At 45.8% G+C, this 20,568-nt stretch overlaps 1 protein-coding gene across 1 annotated transcript in view; it reads left to right on the top strand.

Annotated features, from left to right (window-relative positions):
* Positions 1-20,568, top strand: part of LOC139262932 (testican-1-like) — a 782,508-nt gene that overhangs the window by 735,035 nt on the left and 26,905 nt on the right. The window contains exon 8 of the mRNA XM_070878252.1: positions 6,190-6,309. Coding sequence (XP_070734353.1) covers positions 6,190-6,309 — 120 coding nt within the window. The remainder of the gene's footprint in view (positions 1-6,189; positions 6,310-20,568) is intronic.

The raw sequence follows: 20,568 nt of genomic DNA on the forward strand, positions 1-20,568 counted from the left end.
CGTGTACTTTAATAAAATAACCATTTTAAACCATCCAACTTCACATAATGCTGATGCAGTGTTCATAATCAATATCACCCTTGCCTGCTCTGTGACAACAATAAAATATATTTATGGACAACTTATAATGTTAATAGCATTGCATTCAAAATATGTAAACTAAATTTATGCCAACAAAATAAATTGGTTATAAAAATAGAATGGGATGCCATTGCACCTCTTAATTTATTAATATTATTCAAATATGGTGAGAGAAAAACCTTCAAGCATTTTAATCATGTCTTCTTAGCAACTATTAGTACCCCAGGAACGAAGATTTTGATTTTGAAGCTTTGCTTCCACTGTCCTGCTAACGGCCTCCTGCAAAATACACACCACAAATTTCATCCCTTGACAGCGATTATAACTCAAAGCTGCACCCAGTAATTTAAAAATAATCTGCCATAGTGAATAGTTCAGAAATTTGGTGTGATCTTTTGAGGCACTTTCTTCCCTTTTTGTTTTTCTTATCAGAAATTCCAAGTCATGTTGTTACTTCTGATATGCAATCTATCATTGAGCTGGAGATTAACTTGCCAGTTTCGGCAGCTGGATAGCGAACCTGACTGCATCTTATCTCAGAGATTCATAGTTTAGCCTGTAGATTGGCACAGATATATTGGATCAATGCTGTCACTGGACTCATGGCTAATTTACAGCCTCATTTGTTCATTGCAGCCTTCTCAAAATATCAGCTGTAATTGTTCACAGTAATGCCTGATGCAGAGTGCACACTCATTCCCCATTCACCTAAACCGAGGCAATCTTGATGCAGGTCGGTGAAAGTCAAAACTTGAGGATGCCTAAATATGCTTAGAGATGCTGCTGGAGTGTAACCGCCTAAAACTGCCCAGCTTATTAGCACACAGCACTGGTAATCTTCCCATTCATCGTCCAGCAGAGACCAGCATGTTTGTTAGGGCATTTGTCGATAGCATGGGAAGAATCGCAGCCCAGGTGATGGGTCTACCCCTCTTGATCCCACCATTGAGCTAAACCAGTGGAGTATTGCAGACCAGCTCAATTCACGTATTGTTTACCAAGTCTGCCACCAAGAACCAATTTTCCATCACCAGGCATGTTATCTCATAGCCAACCTCGCCCCCCCCCACCCCCGCCCCACCTCCCATAAGAAACCCTGGTTAGAGTTTAATTCCTTTGCATTGCTTTGCAAGTAGAATCACTTCCAGCTCACTGCTTTCTGCAGTAAATGCAGATGTTCAAAATACTGCTGCTCCTGCCCACAAGAAAAATATGTAATGTCGGATGAGGATCAGGTGTAAGTGTGATTTCCCCAAAGGTTGAATAACCTTCTGCTACTTTCTAGTCTCCCATTTGAAGGACGGCTGTTTGTGTGAGGGCTGCCAGCATCCATGATCTGTAGCATGTCATGAGCCATCACTTTCAGGAGAAAGGAGCAGAATAAAAGCAAAGGAGGAGGGGAGCATACAAACTCAAAAGATTTTATTGTCAAAAAGTTATTTGAGAGCTTGACATAAAACTGGGAGGGAAATTCAATGTGTTCATATCTCATGATATTTGTAATTCTCAATGTTGATGTACCACGCACTGGAACGTTACTGAACAGTAGTATTTGGGGAAATGGCTGTAATAGGCCGAGTACATTATTTGAGCTTCCTTTATTCATTTTCAGAATTGAGAAAATGATGAATTGAGGATTACACAAGGCTGTTTAACCAGCCATGTTTAAACTTTGATGGCATTTTCATATCTATTTGCTGATGTCCTTGGTGTTTATCCAGTTCTTGGAATAATTCCATCTTGTGTATTATGTTTTCCATTCACTGAAGCTTCAACTTAAAGGTATAATGCAGTCAATTTAACACGCGTGCGTGCGTGCGTGCGTGTGTGTGTGTGTGTGAAAAATAACCTTGATCTAAACTAGTGTTCTGATACCTGAAGATAAGTCTTAGACTGCTGGCAGGCCCAGGAAAATGTCAGTTTTCCTGACCTTTTTGAAGTAATGCTGAAACAAATCCTAATATTATAGTTAATAGAGGCATTTAAATGGCAGGCGCATTATTACTAATTTTAATACAGCAAACCTAAAATATTTAGGGGATGAATGTGGGAACAGTTGTTGCACATAGCTTTGGCAGAAGAGCCACGGAAACCCCAGAAAACAGTGTCGATAGTTACAAAAGATGAATAGGGGAACCTCACAGAAATTAAAGTTAAAGCACATGGGATTGGGGGTAGTGTGCTGACATGGATTGAGAACTGGTTGTCAGACAGGAAGCAAAGAGTAGGAGTAGGAGTAAATGGGGACTTTTCAGAATGGCAGGCAGTGACTAGTGGGGTACCGCAAGGTTCTGTGCTGGGGCCCCAGCTGTTTACACTGTATATTAATGATTTAGACGAGGGGATTAAATGTAGTATCTCCAAATTTGCGGATGACACTAAGTTGGGTGACAGTGTGAGCTGCGAGGAGGATGCTATGAGGCTGCAGAGCGACTTGGATAGGTTAGGTGAGTGGGCAAATGCATGGCAGATGACGTATAATGTGGATAAATGTGAGGTTATCCACTTTGGTGGTAAAAACAGAGAGACAGACTATTATCTGAATGGTGACAGATTAGGAAAAGGGGAGGTGCAACGAGACCTGGGTGTCATGGTACATCAGTCATTGAAGGTTGGCATGCAGGTACAGCAGGCGGTTAAGAAAGCAAATGGCATGTTGGCCTTCATAGCGAGGGGATTTGAGTACAGGGGCAGGGAGGTGTTGCTACAGTTGTACAGGGCCTTGGTGAGGCCACACCTGGAGTATTGTGTACAGTTTTGGTCTCCTAACTTGAGAGAGGACATTCTTGCTATTGAGGGAGTGCAGCGAAGGTTCACCAGACTGATTCCCGGGATGGCGGGACTGACCTATCAAGAAAGACTGGATCAACTGGGCTTGTATTCACTGGAGTTCAGACGAATGAGAGGGGACCTCATAGAAACATTTAAAATTCTGACGGGGTTAGACAGGTTAGATGCAGGAAGAATGTTCCCAATGTTGGGGAAGTCCAGAACCAGGGGACACAGTCTAAGGATAAGGGGTAAGCCATTTAGGACCGAGATGAGGAGGAATTTCTTCACCCAGAGAGTGGTGAACCTGTGGAATTCTCTACCACAGAAAGTTGTTGAGGCCAATTCACTAAATATATTCAAAAAGGAGTTAGATGGAGTCCTTACTACTAGGGGAATCAAGGGATATGGTGAGAAAGCAGGAATGGGGTACTGAAGTTGCATGTTCAGCCATGAACTCATTGAATGGCGGTGCAGGCTAGAAGGGCCGAATGGCCTACTCCTGCACCTATTTTCTATGTTTCTATGTTTCTATGTAAACTCCTTACATTTTAAATAACAAAGCTAAGTGCTCTTTTCCTGTCTTTCTTCATCCCTAGTTTCTCTCTCTCCTATTTCAGTGAATTTTATTGTTAATTCTATATAACATGACTTAATCTGGGAACTTTTTTGAAATAATTTATAAACATCTTGCTTATCTTTAAAAGAATGTCTCTTGGGATTTTGCGGGTGGGAGCCACATCACAAACGATAAAGTTCCTGAGAGGCAAAAGCAAGGCTCAGACATGCCTCACGCGTTAAAATGTTCATAGTATATTATTTTGAATGTAACTTTAGATGGAATAATGCAGATTTACAATAGCTCTCGGTTAGTTGTTGCTGAAGCAGAGTTCTTTGTCTTGGTGTTAAGAGAAAAACAATATGCAGAGCTGTCGGGAGATATTTGCACTCCCACGAAGACCATGTAAAGGTTTGTAGCCTACTTGCAAAAGAACTCTGGGGACTGCTTGTAGCATGCCTGATCCTTTATTCAAAATGTCAACTTCCTTCTCTGAGTATATGGACCCCAGCAATCTCTTAGTTTATTGACAGATTTGGAGTGGGTGGAAAGTAGCAGACCATAAATTGGGGTGGTACTTGGTTATGTCGGATCTTCTCCCTAGTCAATGATGCTCTGGGGTTTCCTGCGGAGATGGCTGTGGGCAGCTTCTGCAGATGTTCCCTTGCAGCTTGATGTCAGAAATGGAGGTGGGATTGGTGGCTAATCCCGCCTCCAGTGCCCTCAACTTCAAAGCAGTGGAAGTGGAGCCCCCAACCCTTGGATTACTTCAGGCCAGTTTGAACTCATGGGACAGTTTATTCCAATGAGTAAGGGGCCTTCTGACAAAAGCCCGATTTTTATTATTTAGTGATGTTTTCAGCTGATCCTGCCATCTCTGCCCTCAAGCAGCTGCCCAGAACTTCATTTCCCAGCGTCTCAACTCCTCCCCCCACCCCCCCCCCCCCACCCCTTCACCACCAACCAAGCAGGTGTGCCAGCTGTGCTGAGATTGGTGCAAGCACCTGCCAACATTTCCTACATTACAATACTTAATTGGCTGTAAAGCGCTTTGAGACTTCCTGAGGTCGTGAAAGGCACTATATCAATGCATGTCTTACTTTTTCTTTTTTTTTATGTTAATTGCCTCATTCACCAGGTTCAGGCACAAAGATCATCAGAGTATTGGAAATCCCACTCGGTCATTATTATGGTGGTGGTGCAGGTTTTCAGGCCTATGGTGTTTATATGCTTATCCCAACTCTGACCACTAGATTGCTTTATACAACTTTCCCCTATTACAGCCATCTGACCTATCTAGTGCCCAAAGTGATGTTGTTGCCTATAATCATGTTACATCATGCCTTTGAAATGTTAATATATGTGAGTTAGTGGTCTACAGGACAGTATTGATACCCACCATCCTATATGCTTCAGAGACATGGACTATGTGCAGTAGGCACCTCAAAGTACCACCAATGCTGCCTCTGAAAATCCTGCAAATTCATTGGCAGGATCGGCGCACCAACATCAGCGATCTCTCTCAGGCCAACATCCCCAGCATCGAGGCATTGACCATGCTCGATCAGCTCCGGTGGGTGTGCCACATTGTCCACATGTCCGATGTAGACTCCCGAAACAAGCACTCTACTCCGAGTTACGTCACGGCAGGCAAGTCCCAGGAGGGCAGAGAAAATGCTTCAAGGACATCCTCAAAGCCACCTTGAAAAAATACAACATCCCCACCGACTCTTGGGAATCCCTGGCCCAAGACCGCTCTAAGTGGAGGAGTAGCATCCGAGAAGGCACCGAACACTTCGAGTCCCTTCGCCAGGAGCACACGGAAGCCAAGTACAAAAAGCGAAAGGAGCGTATGACAAATCAAGCACGCCACCCACCCGTCCCTCCAACCACTGTCTGCCCCACCTGTGACAGAGACTGTAGATCCTACATTGGTCTCATCAGTCACCTTCAAACTCATTTTAGTGTGGAAGCAAGTCATCCTCGACTCCGGGAGACTGCCGAAGAAGAAGAAGAATATATATGAGTTAGCACTGAAAAACATTTCAAATGAAGACTTGTTTTTTCACCTGTAACAATCTTAACTGCATGACTATTATACGGAATGAAGTTGGTCTATGCAGTAAACCTTACAAAGAAATCCCAGAAAACTATGTAAAAGATGGAGGTTATCCCTGAGGGCTTTAGTTCCCTGTTTTATGCTGCCCATTCTATGTGAGATAGCAAAGAAGGGCTGAGTGTGGTGAGGGGTGGGGGAGGGGTGTTTATCATTCACATAATGTTTCATTGGGTAATCAGTTGAAAGATTTTGGAAAGAACTACTGCATTTTCAGTTTAAGAACCTATGGGCATTCTATTACATTAAAGGTGCTAATTTTGTTATTTGCAACAATTTATTGCAACATGCTGTGTAATCTTCCGAAATGCAATTATCTCACATAGGTTCCCTTGTGGTCTTCAGAAATTCCTATAAGAAATTCAGAGTCATGAGGTTCTGCAGCAGATTGGAGAAGATCATATTCATTGTTAGTTTTGTTTGGTGTTTATAGAAACCACGCAGGCACCTTGAGTTTAGAGTTGGTCATCACAGATCATCAAGGTAACAGAGTCATGAGGCCAGCTGATGATGTACTGGGTGGTATAATCTCTCTATGATCCCATGCAGAGCTTCATCATGACCGTACACCGAAGTGCACAAAAGGAATTTGTTTTAATATAGTCTCTAAAATGCACATTTAATGTTCCATAATGTGTGTTTGTTTCCATCTGTTGTTTGACAGTGTGCAATGAAAAGGAGCTGAGGAATCTGGCTTCCAGACTGAAAGACTGGTTTGGGGCTCTACATGCTGATGCCAACCATGACGTAAGAGCTAAACTGATCAAACAATCAGAACAGACTAGTAAGTAAACCTCTTTACACGAGCTATTATCAGCTAAAAATAACACAGGAAAACAGGTGCTGTCTAATAGTTTCATAGCCTATCAAAAATATTATCACATTATAAGGGGCCGAAACTGCTCCTCCCGATAAGGCCTCTGGCCACTGCGGAATGACCGCCGACTCTCCGTGGAGGGGCCGCCATTTTAGAAATTGCCCTACCTCAGGAACGGAATGATATCTGGGACTGCTCTGCCCATTTTCCCACCACAGCATTACTGTCTGGCGGGGACCACCTCACGAAATTGCCCCTTACCCGAAATTGCCCCGCAGGAGAGGCCCCGCCGCTGGCTGATACCCCCGACAGCTTTTGCTGTTGGTGCTCTCTGTGTGAAATGGTGGCACGGCCGCCCTTAAAGAGGAAGGCGCACTGTCGCAGCTGCCATGTTATTTTTTTTTGTCAGCCAACTGCCAGGTCGGCCCGACAATTATGTCCTCAGGTTCGGCCGGGCCGCCAACAGGCAGCCTAGCACCACCTCTTGGGTGCCAGGCCGCTGGCCCGGCCGAAACCCTCCCTGGTGGCCCAGTGGACCGAACTAAAATATCTGCAGAGTTCGCAGCGGCCCTCCCCTTTAACTGAAGGGGAGAGACATTGTGACGCGCCAGAACGCGATGATGTCATCAGCGCGGCGCTGATGACTGACAGCGGCGGACACTTCGTCCTGCCCCCACTTCCACCCCGCAAGTGACGGCCACTGCACATCGGCCCCACTTCCGCCCCCATGATGATCCACTTCCGCCCCCATGATGATCCACTTCCGCCCCATGATGATCCACGTCCGCCCACATGACGATCCACTTCCGCCCCATGATGATCCACGTCCGCCCACATGACGATCCACTTCCGCCCCCATGATGATCCACTTCCGCCCCCATGATGATCCACTTCCGCCCCCATGATGATCCACTTCCGCCCCCATGATGATCCACTTCCGCCCCCATGATGATCCACTTCCGCCCACATGACGATCCACTTCCGCCCACATGACGATCCACTTCCGCCCCATGATGATCCACGTCCGCCCACATGACGATCCACTTCCGCCCACATGACGATCCACTTCCGCCCCATGATGATCCACGTCCGCCCACATGACGATCCACTTCCGCCCCATGACGATCCACTTCCGCCCACATGACGATCCACTTCCGCCCACATGATGATCCACGTCCGCCCACATGACGATCCACTTCCGCCCCCATGATGATCCACTTCCGCCCACATGACGATCCACTTCCGCCCACATGACGATCCACTTCCGCCCCATGACGATCCACTTCCGCCCACATGACGATCCACTTCCGCCGCTATGATGATCCACTTCCGCCCCGCTGGAAAAAACCCCGAGGAGCTGAATTTCGGTGGATAGGCCGCCACATCCATTGCGGCAGCCAGAAAACTTCAGAAAGGATAGGTGCGCCCCATTTCTGACAGAGGCCAATTTCAACCCTTTAAAGTTTTGTACTTCCACCAACATTTTTTGGTAAAATTAACAGCAGAATAGTTCCGCACGAAAGAGTCTTGAAATGCATTCACACTCCAAATTTAGCATTGCCGTAGAGTGTTTCTGGCTTTGTGCAGTGTAAATTGGCTGTGAAGGCGCAAGCTGACTCTAAAGTGAAATGGAATGAGATTCCCCCTCCAAGCCCTGACACTGGATTCAAGCTGCATTTATACCATAATTGCAGAATGGGAATGAGACAAAATCTCTTTGCAACAATGTTAAACATGCAAGATATATGCACCCTTGCTGTTACTTTCTCCAGTGACCCTTCATGTCTTAAGTGTCATAAGTTTTTTTTAATTAATTTTGTCAGAAAGAGTGATGTTAAGATGTAAAACTCATACAAGAAAAATGTATATTAAAGTTAAAACACAGAGGTGGTGCAGGCACTCTTTGCACTTCTGAGAAGAGATTAAATCCAAACCAGACTGTTTGAATGAAAGTCTTCAATCTCCACATGTTACAGGGTCCTATATGAAATAAGTTTGGGTAACGTCAGCCCAGTTTCTATTGGACATGAACCTATGGTACAATTGGGATTAAACTGGCAGTCTCACTTAGAAAGGATCGCTAGTATGGGAATAGAATGTTCCTTCTGAGTAGTAGGGATACTTTTCTAAGGTCTGCTTAAGGCACATTGTTTCGACCAATATTATGAATCTGCCAGTGCTATACTTGACCTGTGAGTGTTGCTTGCTGATAAAATGTAACCGTGCTCCATTCCCCATCATTGACATCCACCAACGTCAACATCACTCCCTCCACCACCGGCGCACCGTGGCTGCAGTGTGTACCATCTACAAGATGCACTGCAGCAACTCGCCACGACTTCTTCGGCAGCACCTCCCAAACCTGCAACCTCTACCACCTAGAAGGGCAAGGGCAGCAGGTACCTGCACCTGCAAGTACCCCTCCAAGTTATGCACCATCCTGACTTGGAAATATATCGCCGTTCCTTCATCATCGCTGGGTCACAATCCCGGAACTCCCTCCCTAACAGCACTGTGGGAGTACCTTCACCACAAGGACTGCAGCGGTTCAAGAAGGCACCTTCTCAAGGACAATTAGGGATGGGCAATAAATGCTGGCCTTGCCAGCGACCCCCACATCCCGGAACAATTTTTTTTTTAAAGAATTTTAAAAAGTCACCAAGAATAAATTCTAACTTTGACTTCACAGCACCTGTAAAATGTCACGTTAGATTGTGGAGGGTGGATTTACCCCAGAGCGAACACTGGGAGGCTGAGTGTAATAAAAAGGCAAGCATGAAAGCTCGGTGCCTCAATGCGAGGAGTATTCGAAACCCAGGAGAGGGCTCTGAGCTAGTTAGAGTGGGTGAGAGCTCAGATGAACAGGACCCCAAGAAAGAATGCAAAAGGCAGGAGGTAACAGAGCAGAGTAGCACTGGGGTAAGTGTAAACCACAAGGTGATAGGAAAGGACAATATGTATGAATATAAATGGGCTGCAGGAGGGGTCAAAACTAAAAGTCATGGTTTAAAAACTAGTATTAAAACACTCTACCTAAACGCACGCAGCATTCGAAATAAAGTAAATGAGTTGACGGCACAAATCATTACAAATGGGTATGATTTGGTGGCCATTACAGAAACGTGGTCGCAGGGTGGCCAAGACTGGGAATTAAACATACAGGGGTATCTGACAATTCGGAAAGATAGACAAGAAGGGTAAGGAGGTGGGGTAGCTCTGTTAATAAAGGATGATATCAGGGCAGTTCCAATGAACAAAATGTTGAATCATTGTGGGTGGAGATTAGAGATAGTAAGGGGAAAAAGTCACTGGTGGGCGTAGTTTATAGGCCCCCAAATAATAACTTCACAGTGGGACGGACAATAATCAAGGGAATAATGGAGGCATGTGAAAAAGGAACGGCAGTAATCATGGGGGATTTTAACCTACATATCGATTGGTCAAATCAAATTGCACGGGGTAGCCTTGAGGAGGAATTCATAGAATGCATACGGGATTGTTTCTTAGAACAGTATGTTACAGAACCAACAAGGGAGCAAGCTATCTTCGATCTGGTCCTGTGCAATGAGACAGGAATAATAAATGATCTCCGAGTAAAAGATCCTCTCGGAATGAGTGATCACAGTTTGGTTGAATTTGTAACACAGATTGAGGGTGAGGAAGTAGTGTCTCAAACGAGCATACTATACTTAAACAAAGGGGACTACAGTGGGATGAGGGCAGAGTTGGCTAAAGTAGACTGGAAACACAGACTAAACGGTGGCACAATTGAGGAACAGTGGAGGACATTTAAGGAGCTCTTTCATAGTACTCAACAAAAATATATTCTAGTGAAAAAGAAGGGTGGTAAGAGAAGGGATAACCAACCGTGGATAACCAAGGAAATAAAGGAGAGTATCAAATTAAAAACCAATGCGTATAAGGTGGCCAAGGTTAGTGGGAAACTAGAAGATTGGGAAAATTTTAAACGACAGCAAAGAATGATTAAGAAAGCAATAAAGAAAGGAAAGATAGATTACGAAAGTAAACTTGCGCAAAACATAACAACAGATAGTAAAAGCTTTTACAGATGTATAAAACGGAAAAGAGTGACTAAAGTAAATGTTGGTCCCTTAGAAGATGAGAAGGGGGATTTAATAATGGGAAATGTGGAAATGGCTGAGACCTTAAACAATTATTTTGCTTTGGTCTTCACAGTGGAAGACACAAAAACCAGGCCAAAAATTGTTGCTCACAGGAATGTGGGAAGAGAGGACCTTGAGATAATCACTATCACGAGGGGGCTAGTGCTGGACAGTCTAATGGGACTCAAGGTAGACAAGTCCCCTGGTCCTGATGAAATAAATCCCAGGGTATTAAAAGAGAAGGCGGAAGTTATAGCAGATGCATTCGTTATAATCTACCAAAATTCTCTGGACTCTGGGGAGGTACCAGCGGATTGGAAAGCAGCTAATGTAATGCCTCTGTTTAAAAAAGGGGGCAGACAAAAGGCAGGTAACTATAGGTTGGTTAGTTTAACATCTGTAATGGGGAAAATGCTTGAAGCTATCATTAAGGAAGAAATAGCAGGACATCTAGATAGGAATAGTGCAATCAAGCAGACGCAACATGGATTCATGAAGGGGAAATCATGTTTAACTAATTTACTGGAATTCTTTGAGGATATAACGAGCATGGTGGATAGAGGTGTACCAATGGATGTGGTGTATTTAGATTTCCAAAAGGCATTCGATAAGGTGCCACACAAAAGGTTACTGCAGAAGCTAAAGGTACGCGGAGTCAGAGGAAATGTATGAGCATGGATCGAGAAACTGGCTGGCTAACAGAAAGCAGAGAGTCGGGATAAATGGATCCTTTTCAGGTTGGAAATCGCTGGTTAGTGGTGTGCCACAGGGATCGGTGCTGGGACCACAACAATATACATAGATGACCTGGAAGAGGGGACAGAGTGTAGTGTAACAAAATTTGCAAATGACACAAAGATTAGTGGGAAAGCGGGTTGTGTAGAGGACACAGAGAGGCTGCAAAGAGATTTAGATAGGTTAAGCGAATGGGCTAAGATGGAATACAATGTCGGAAAGTGTGAGGTTATCCACCTTGGGGAAAAAAAACAGTAAATGGGAATATTATTTGAATGGGGAGAAATTACAACATGCTGCGGTGCAGAGGGCCTAGGGGTCCTTGTGCATGAAACTCTTTTTGGAGTTTATCTGAAAAACATAAAACATTAATCGGTGCCACCCGACCTGGATGACACACCAGACATTTACAAGGCCCCTTTTTTTTTCTTTTTTGTGGTTTTTTTTTCTTCTTTTTTTTTGGTTTTTTTTTGGGCACTAAAATCACATTTTTTCCTCCAGTGCCCCCTATAAAAGGGGAGGGGGACACTAAAAGCACCGGCAATTAAAACAAATTAAACTTTAAAACGTAAAATCAAATTAAAATTTGGTTGCCGGGCGTGATGATGCACTCCAGTCCCTCCGGTGCCCACCTCTCGCGGAAGGCCGCGAGCGTACCGGTGGACACCGCGTGCTCTCCTTTTGCATGAATCCCAAAAAGTTAGTTTGCAGGTGCAGCAGGTAATCAGGAAGGCAAATGGAATGTTGGCCTTCATTGCGAGAGGGATGGAGTACAAAAGCAGGGAGGTCCTGCTGCAACTGTACAGGATATTGGTGAGGCCGCACCTGGAGTACTGCGTGCAGTTTTGGTCACCTTACTTAAGGAAGGATATACTGGCTTTGGAGGGGGTACAGAGACGATTCACTTGACTGATTCCGAAGATGAGGGGGTTACCTTATGATGATAGATTGAGTAGACTGGGTCTTTACTCGTTGGAGTTCAGAAGGATGAGGGGTGATCTTATAGAAACATTTAAAATAATGAAAGGGATAGACAGGATAGAGGCAGGGAGGTTGTTTCCACTGGTCGGGGAGACTAGAACTAGGGGGCACAGCCTCAAAATACGGGGGAGCCAATTTAAAACCGAGTTGAGAAGGAATTTCTTCTCCCAGAGGGTTGTGAATCTGTGGAATTCTCTGCCCAAGGAAGCAGTTGAGGCTAGCTCATTGAATGTATTCAAGTCACAGATAGATTTTTAACCAATAAGGGAATTAAGGGTTATGGGGAGCGGGCGGGTAAGTGGAGCTGAGTCCACGACCAGATCAGCCATGATCTTGTTGAATGGCGGAGCAGGCTCAAGGGGCTAGATGGCCTACTCCTGTTCCTAATTCTTATGTTCTTATGTTCTTATGATCAATGAAATGCGCCAGCCGAGTGCCTGGTCCTCCTGCCGGGACTGTGGTCCATTCTGAGGACCGGGCCTCAATAGTATCCGGCCGGCGGGCTGCGGCATGAAATCAAGCGCTCTGGGGAAGGCCACAGGCTGCGGGTTGGAGAAACCGAGTGTCCTGGGGTGGAGGGAGGGCCCTACTCTGTGGAGGCTGAGCGAGCTGGAGTGGGAGCAGCCCAGGCTGGGTTTGTGGAGCCTGAAGGAACACTCCTGATTCTCCCGGAGGGCCCCACAAAAATGAAGAGCAACACCTTGGGGATCCTCTTCGGCTGGACAGCCATCTGAGGTCGGGAGTAATCAGGGCGTACACGCCACACAGCTGCACCCAGAGCTGTCAATCGGGGTTCTATGTACATCATAGGACTCTGATCAGCATTTTTAGTGGGCCTACCGTTTGACTCTGGACTGCTCCTTCCACCCAGCAGTAGGCCCAGGGAAACATTGCCATGGCCACACAGGGAACGGCAATGGGTCATTGTTCCCCCCATTTTCAGGGCTCTACCATCCCGTTTCCAGCAGGAAAGTTCACCCCATATGTGCAAGGAATTTCGCTTTAATTCCATGAAAATATTTGCTTTGCATTAATATCACAAAGGCAAATAACCTCTTCAGAGTCATGGCCACACAGCTCCAGACCTCATTCCAAACATAGACAACAGAGCTGAATTCCAGAGGTGAGCTGAGAGTGACTGCCCTCGACATCAAGGCAGCATTTGACCGAGTGTGGCATCACGGAGCCCTAGTAAAATTGAAGGCAATGGGAATCAGGGGGAAAACTCTCCACTGGCTGGAGTCATACCTAGCACAAAGGAAGATGGTTGTGGTGGTAGGAGGTCAATCATCCCAGCCCCAGGACCTCACTGCAGGAGTTCCTCAGGGCAGTGTCCTAGGCCCAGTCATCTTCAGCTGCTTCATCAATGACCTTTTCTCCATCATAAGGTCAGAAGTGGGGATGTTCGCTGATGATTGCACAGCGTTCAGTTCCATTCGCAACTCCTCAGATAATGGAGCAGTCCATGCCCGCATGCAGCAAGACCTGGATGACATTCAGGCTTGGGCTGATAAGTGGTAAGTAACATTCGCGCCACACAAGTGCCAGGCAATGATCATCTCCAACAAGCAAGAGTCTAACCACTGCCCCTTGACATTCAATTACCATCGCCAAATCCCCCACCATCAACATCCTGACGGGTAACCATTGACCAGAAACTTAACTGGACCAGCCACATAAATACTGTGGCAACAAGAGCAGGTCAGAGGCTGGTTATACTGCGGCGAGTGTCTCACCTCCTGATTCCCCAAAGCCTTTCCACCATCGACAAGATGCAAGTCAGGAGTGTGATAGAATACTCTCCACTTGCCTGGATGAGTGCAGCTCCAACAACACTCAAGAAGCTCGACGCCATCCAGGACAAAGCAGCCCACTTGATTGGTACCCCATCCACCACCTTAAACATTCACTCTCTCCACTACCGGTGTACCGTGGCAGCAGTGTGTACCATCTACAAGATGCACGGCAGCAACTCCAAAACCCACAACCTCACAACCTAGAAGGACAAGGACAGCACTCGCATGGGAACACCATCACCTGCAAGTTGCCCTCCAAGTTACACACCATCCTGACTTGGAAATACATTGCCATTCCTTCATCGTCACTGCGTCAAAATCCTGGAACTCCCTCCCTAACAGCACTGAGGGAGTACCTTCACCACACGGACTGCAGTGATTCAAGGCGGCGGCTCACCATCACCTTCTCAAGGGCAATTAGGGATTAGCAATAAATGCTGGCCTTGCCAGAGATGCCTACATCCCATGAACAAATAAAAAAAGGATACTTGCTGTGTACTGGTCCCAGCTACCAAACTCACACACACCAATTCCCTCTCTGAACTCTGGGCCAAAGATTTAAGGGGTTCTTTTTCCAAATTAAGCAAAGGTGTCTATAGTTGGGTGGTCCAACACCAGTACATGTTCTTTCATGAAGGTTACAGGCCTTTGCAGATGCTTCAGCCAAAATCTTCCAAAATTCCCTGGATTCAACCATAATCATATTGAATGGTGGTGAAGGCTCGAAGGGCCGAATGGCCTACTCCTGCACCTATTTTCTAAGTTTCTATGTTTCTGTGTCCCTATAGATTGGAAAATTTCAAATGTAACTCCATTATTTAATAAAGTTGAGAAAGAGAAATCAGGCACTTATAGACCTGTTAGTCTAACCTCTGTTGTGTCTACAATTAAGGACAGAGTGACTGAGCACTTGGAGAAATTTGAGCTGATTAGAGAGAGCCTCCATGGATTTGTAAAGGGTAGGCCATATCTCACAAACCTAATTGAATTTTTTGAGGAAGGGACTGTCTGTGGATTTTGCTTATATGGACTGCTGGAAGGCATTCGATATGACTTCACGTAAGAGACTGTTAGCTAAAATTAAAACTCATAGGGCCCGAACTTGGTGAGAGTTCCGCCCTCAGCCGCCGAGGTTCCGCCCCAAAAATGTTTTCAACATAATCCTCAGGTTCCGCCCACCTGCCGCCCAGGTCCCACCCGGCAGGAGATTCCTCGGTGAAGTACCTTCGTGCTGCCCACCCATGCCAGAGGCTCAAAAACAGGAATATTCCTCGTGCACGATCCTCTAGGATCGTGCTCCCACCCGCCAGAAGGTCCGCTGGCAAAAAGATGGTGTGAGCTGGCGGTGAATCGGGTGGCAGGGAGAATCACTCAGGGTGGTCCAGCGCTGCACACCCTGGATAGCGTCCATATGCTGCACCATTATCAGAGGTTCAGAGGTTCAGAAATAGTTATCTGATCGACCTTAAGCAGCAGAGGATGAGTTCAGACGTGTAAATGAGAAGTACTCCGTTGAAGGGGAGGTGAGATGGAGGAAGCGGCAATGAGTTCCGAGAGATGGTAAAGGCTCAATGGAGATGCCCTACCATGGTTCTTAGACCATTGCCGGCAGAACAGAGTTATAGACAGAATGTGAGTGCACAGATGGTATGAACTTCTGTCAGAGTAAATAGGCGAAAATGCGAACATGTAATGCTCTGGCAGGTCGCAGCATCTGATAGTGGGAACAGCATAACCTCACGTCTAGAAGAAGGAAAAAGATATATAATGGATTGCAAGGTCACTGAGGAACATGCGATATCAGGGGTGGGACTCCGCGATGGTGGACCTAAGAAAATGTGGACTGAAGTGCAAGCCTTAATGTGTGCCCTGCAAGTAGCGTGACTGTCTCTCATTGAATGGCAGCCTTCCTGCATTGATGACCCTTACTTGTCATATTGCAATCGCCTAATGACAGAACCCATTAATCAGTCGCATCATATGTGGAGGGCAAGAGATTCCTCATACAGCAGTACACCTGAAGGAGATTTGTCTTTTTCTCAGGACGCACCCCAGATAATGTAAAAATGAGACACTGACCAAGAATGGGTGAATAATGTGACTGTATTCAATAGTGCACCATGCCAAAGTGACAGAACATGCGAACAATTGAATCCAACAAATGTACAGTTGTTCCGAGACCAGTCAAGTGACATTGACAACAACCCATGTGAAACAACAGCCACAACTTAATGAGGAGTAAAGAACATATCCACCACCAACCCCCAACCCTCTACCCACTACCAGCACCTCTCTTCACCCCCCTCGATGTGAGGCCCAGCGTCCTCTTCATGGGTCCACCATCACCACGGCGAGCCGCACTCCTGCCCCTCATCGCCTCTGCTCCATCACATTGTGCAGGAGGGCAGCCGGAGCGCTGCTGACGTGTTCGTCTTGGAGTGAAGGTAGGGGGCGTGATTGAAGATGTTAGCTCCTCGAAATCTGTCAGCCTCGGTGGTATGGGCTCGGGGGTTTGCATGACATAGCCAGAAGCCATCGCTTGCCTCATCGCCTCAACAGAGTCGGTGTTGCGCTCCACCGCACTAATGAGCCATACTGGCAATATGCTGCTGAGCAAAGGTGGCGATGGTCTGCAGTACATCTCGACCTAGTTCCACGCTCGTCTTCGACAGGTGGACCATTTCTTGAATTGCTGCGAGCCGTCCTGCATCCTCATCGGATTATTGCATCATCCTGGATGCTTGAGGCTTGGTGGATTTTCCGGCACGGCCTCTGCGCCTCCCAGCACTTGCTTCGTCCGACTCGAATCCTAAGAAGGCGGACCCCAACACCAATATTGGCCGGACAGATGGCATACATGTCAGGAGGCTGGAGTCCTCCCCTTCCACCACCTTGACCTCAAGAGATTCGAAGACTGGCACTTCTCCCTCCTCTCCCTCCTGGTCTTCGTGACTCTGGGTGGCAGAGGTGGATGCGGTGGCTATGGGTGATCTTGGGGGTGTGGGGTATAGGTGTGGAGGAAGGAGCTGGTGTGTTGGACTGGTGACAGCGTCGGGGAGGAAGACATTGGTGTCACACTCAGCCTTTGTATGACAGAGGTGGAAGGGGTGCATTGCTCGGTGTTGTCCAAATCAACATCTGCAAGTAGAGGACAACATTTCAGTGTATAGCTGGGGGATGGGGTTGTTCAAGCTGACTTGTGAGCCATCACATTTAACATTCTTACTTCAAGGAGTTCCATCGCTACATGAGCACATCATTAATGGCCAACACACTGTGCGTTAAAAGGCATTTGACTTAACATTGCATGATCTTTCATGACATGAGCATCACGCAGACCGGAGATTAGTATAAGCTTACCATGCTCTAGCATGAGATCCGCATCACCCTTTGTGGTGGCCTCCAATCTTTGCCGAGTCGAGAGGCCTGCACCTAGCGCCCTCTGCTGCCGTCGCCCAACCGCCAACTCCCGCTGCCTGCCGCTGCCACCAACACAACCGCGGCGAAACTCGCTCCTGACTGGCCCCAGCAGCAACGGGCGGAAAAAAGGTACGTTCCATGCGGGGGTTGGCGAGAAATTGGCGGGCCTTAATATTCACCAAGTTCGGGTCCATTGAATTGAAGGTAAATTATTGACTTAGTTAGGAGATTAATTAGGCGATAGAAGATAGAGAGTAGGGATAATGGGTATGTACTCGAATTGGAAGTGACTAGTGCTATCTTACAAGGATCTGTGCTGGGGCTTCAACTATTCACTATATTTATTAATGACTTAGATAATAGCGAGCCATATATCCAAGTTTGCTGATGACACAAAGATTCATGGCATTGTAAGTAGACAGGAGCATAAAATTACAAAGAAACACCGATAGATTAAGTAAGTGAGCAAAACTGGCAGATGGATTTCAATGCGTATGAGGTCACCCATTTTGCACCAAAAATGGATAGATCCGAGTTTTTTAAATGGTGAAAAGCTAGAAACAGTGGGGGTCCAAAGAAATTTAGGGGTCCATGTACACAGATCACTGAAATGTAGTAGTCAGGTACAAAAAATAATCTAAAAGGCTAATGGAATGAATATTTAGAGGGCGAGAATATAAAGGGAGGAAGTTCTGCTGCAGCTGTACAAAGCCCTACTTAGACCACATCTGGAGTAATGTGTACAGTACTCGGCATCGCTCCTTAGAAAGGATATATTGGAAGGAGTGGAGCACAGATTCACCAGAATGTTACCAGGGCTCCAAGGATTAGAAACATAGAAAATAGGTGCAGGAGTAGGCCATTCGGCCCTTTGAGCCTACACCATCATTCAATCAGATCATGGCTGATCATGCATTTCAGTACCCCTTTTCTGCTTTCTCTCCATACCCCTTGATCCCTTTAGCCATAAGGGCCACATCTAACTCCCTTTTGAATATATCTAACGAACTAGCACCAACAACTTTCTGTGGTAGAGAATTCCACATGCCCACAACTCTCTGAGTAAGAAGTTTCTCCTCATCTCGGTCCTAAATGGCTTACCCCTTAGCCTTAGATTGTGACACCTGGTTCTGGACTTCCCCAACATCAGGAACATTCTTCCTGCATCTAACCTGTCCAATCCCAGCAGAATTTGATATGTTTCTATGAGATCCCCTCTCATTCTTCTAAATTCCAGTGAATATAAGCCTAGCCGATCCTGTCTTTCTTCATATGTCAGTCCTGCAATCCCGGGAATCAGTCTGGTGAACCTTCGCTGCACTCCCTCAATAACAAGAATGTCCATCCTCAGATTAGGAGATCATAACTGTACACAATATTCAAGGTGTGGCCTCACCCAGGCCCTGTACAATTGCAGTAAGACCTCCCTGCTCCTATACTCAAATCCTCTCGCTATGAAGGCCAACATGCCATTTATCTTCTTCACCGCCTGCTGTACCTGCATGCCAACTTTCAATGACTGATGTACCATGACACCCAGGTCTCGTTGCACCTCCCCTTTTCCTAATCTGTTACCATAATATACTGCCTTCCTGCTTTTGCCACCAAAGTGGATAACCTCACATTTATCTACATTATACTGCATCTGCCATGCATTTGCCCACTCACCTAACCTGTCCAAGTCACCTTGCAGCTTCTTAGCATCCACCTCACAACTCACACTGCCACCCAGCTTAGTGTCATCTGCAAACTTGGAGATATTGCATTCAATTCCTTCGTCCAAATCATTAATGTATATTGTAAATAGTTGGGGTCCCAGCACTGAACCTTGCGGTACCCCACTAGTCACTGCCTGCCATTCTGAAAAGGACCTGTTTATTCCTACTCTTTGCTTCCTGTCTGCCAACCAGTTCTCTATCTACATTACCCCTAATACCACGTGCTTTAATTTTGCACACTAATCTCTTGTGTGCGACCTTGTCAAAAGCCTTTTGAAAGTCCAAATACACCATATCCACTGGTTCTCCTTTGTCCACTCTACTAGTTACATCCTCAAAAAATTCTAGAAGATTTGTCGAGCATGATTTCCCTTTCATAAATCCATGCTGACTTGGACCGATCCAGTCACTGCTTTCCAAATGCGCTGCTATTACATCTTTAATAATTTATTCCAACATTTTCCCCACTACCGATGTCAGGCTAACCAGTCTATAATTCCCTGTTTTCTCTCTTCCCCCCTCTTTTAAAAAGTGGGGTTACATTAGCTACCCTCCAATCCATAGGAACTGATCCAGAGTCTATAGCATGTTGGAAAATGACCACCAATGCATCCACTACTTCTAGAGCCACTTCCTTAAGTACTCTGGGATGCAGACTATCAGGCCCCGCGGATTTATCGGCCTTCAATCCCATCAATTTCTCCAACACAATTTCCTGACTAATAAGGATTTTCTTCAGTTCCTGCTTCTCGCTCGGCACTCGGTCCCCTAGTATTTCCGAAAGGTTATTTGTGTCTTCCTTAGTGAAGACAGAACCAAAGTATTTGTTCAATTGGTCTGCCATTTCTTTGTTCCCCATTATAAATTCACCTGATTCCGACTGCAAGGGATCTACATTTGCCTTCACTAATCTTTTTCCTCTTCACATATCTATAGAAGCTTTTGCAGTCAGTTTTTATGTTCCTTACAAGCTTCCTCTCATACTCTATTTTTGCCTTCCTAATTAAACCCTTTGTCCTCCTCTGCTGAATTCTAAATTTCTCCCAGTCCTCAGGTTTTCTGCTTTTTCTGGCCAATTTATATGCCTCCTCCTTGGATTTAACACTATCCCTAATTTCCCTTGTTAGCCATGGTTGTGCCACTTTCCCCATTTTATTTTTATGCCAGATAGGGATGGACAATTGTTGAAGTTCATCCATGTGATCTTTAATTATCTGCCATTGTCCATCCACCGTCAACCCTTTAAGTATCATTTGCCAGTCTATCCTAGCCAATTCACGTCTCATACCATCCAAGTTACCTTTCTTTAAGTTCAGGACCCTAGTCTCTGAATTAACTGTGTCATTCTCCATCTTAATGAAGAATTCTACCATATTATGGTCACTCTTCCCCAAGGGGCCTTGCACAACAAGATTGCTAATTAATCCTCACTCATTACACAACACCCAGACT

Source organism: Pristiophorus japonicus, chromosome 4, assembly GCF_044704955.1.
Source record: "Pristiophorus japonicus isolate sPriJap1 chromosome 4, sPriJap1.hap1, whole genome shotgun sequence".
Taxonomy (NCBI): Eukaryota; Metazoa; Chordata; class Chondrichthyes; family Pristiophoridae; genus Pristiophorus; species Pristiophorus japonicus.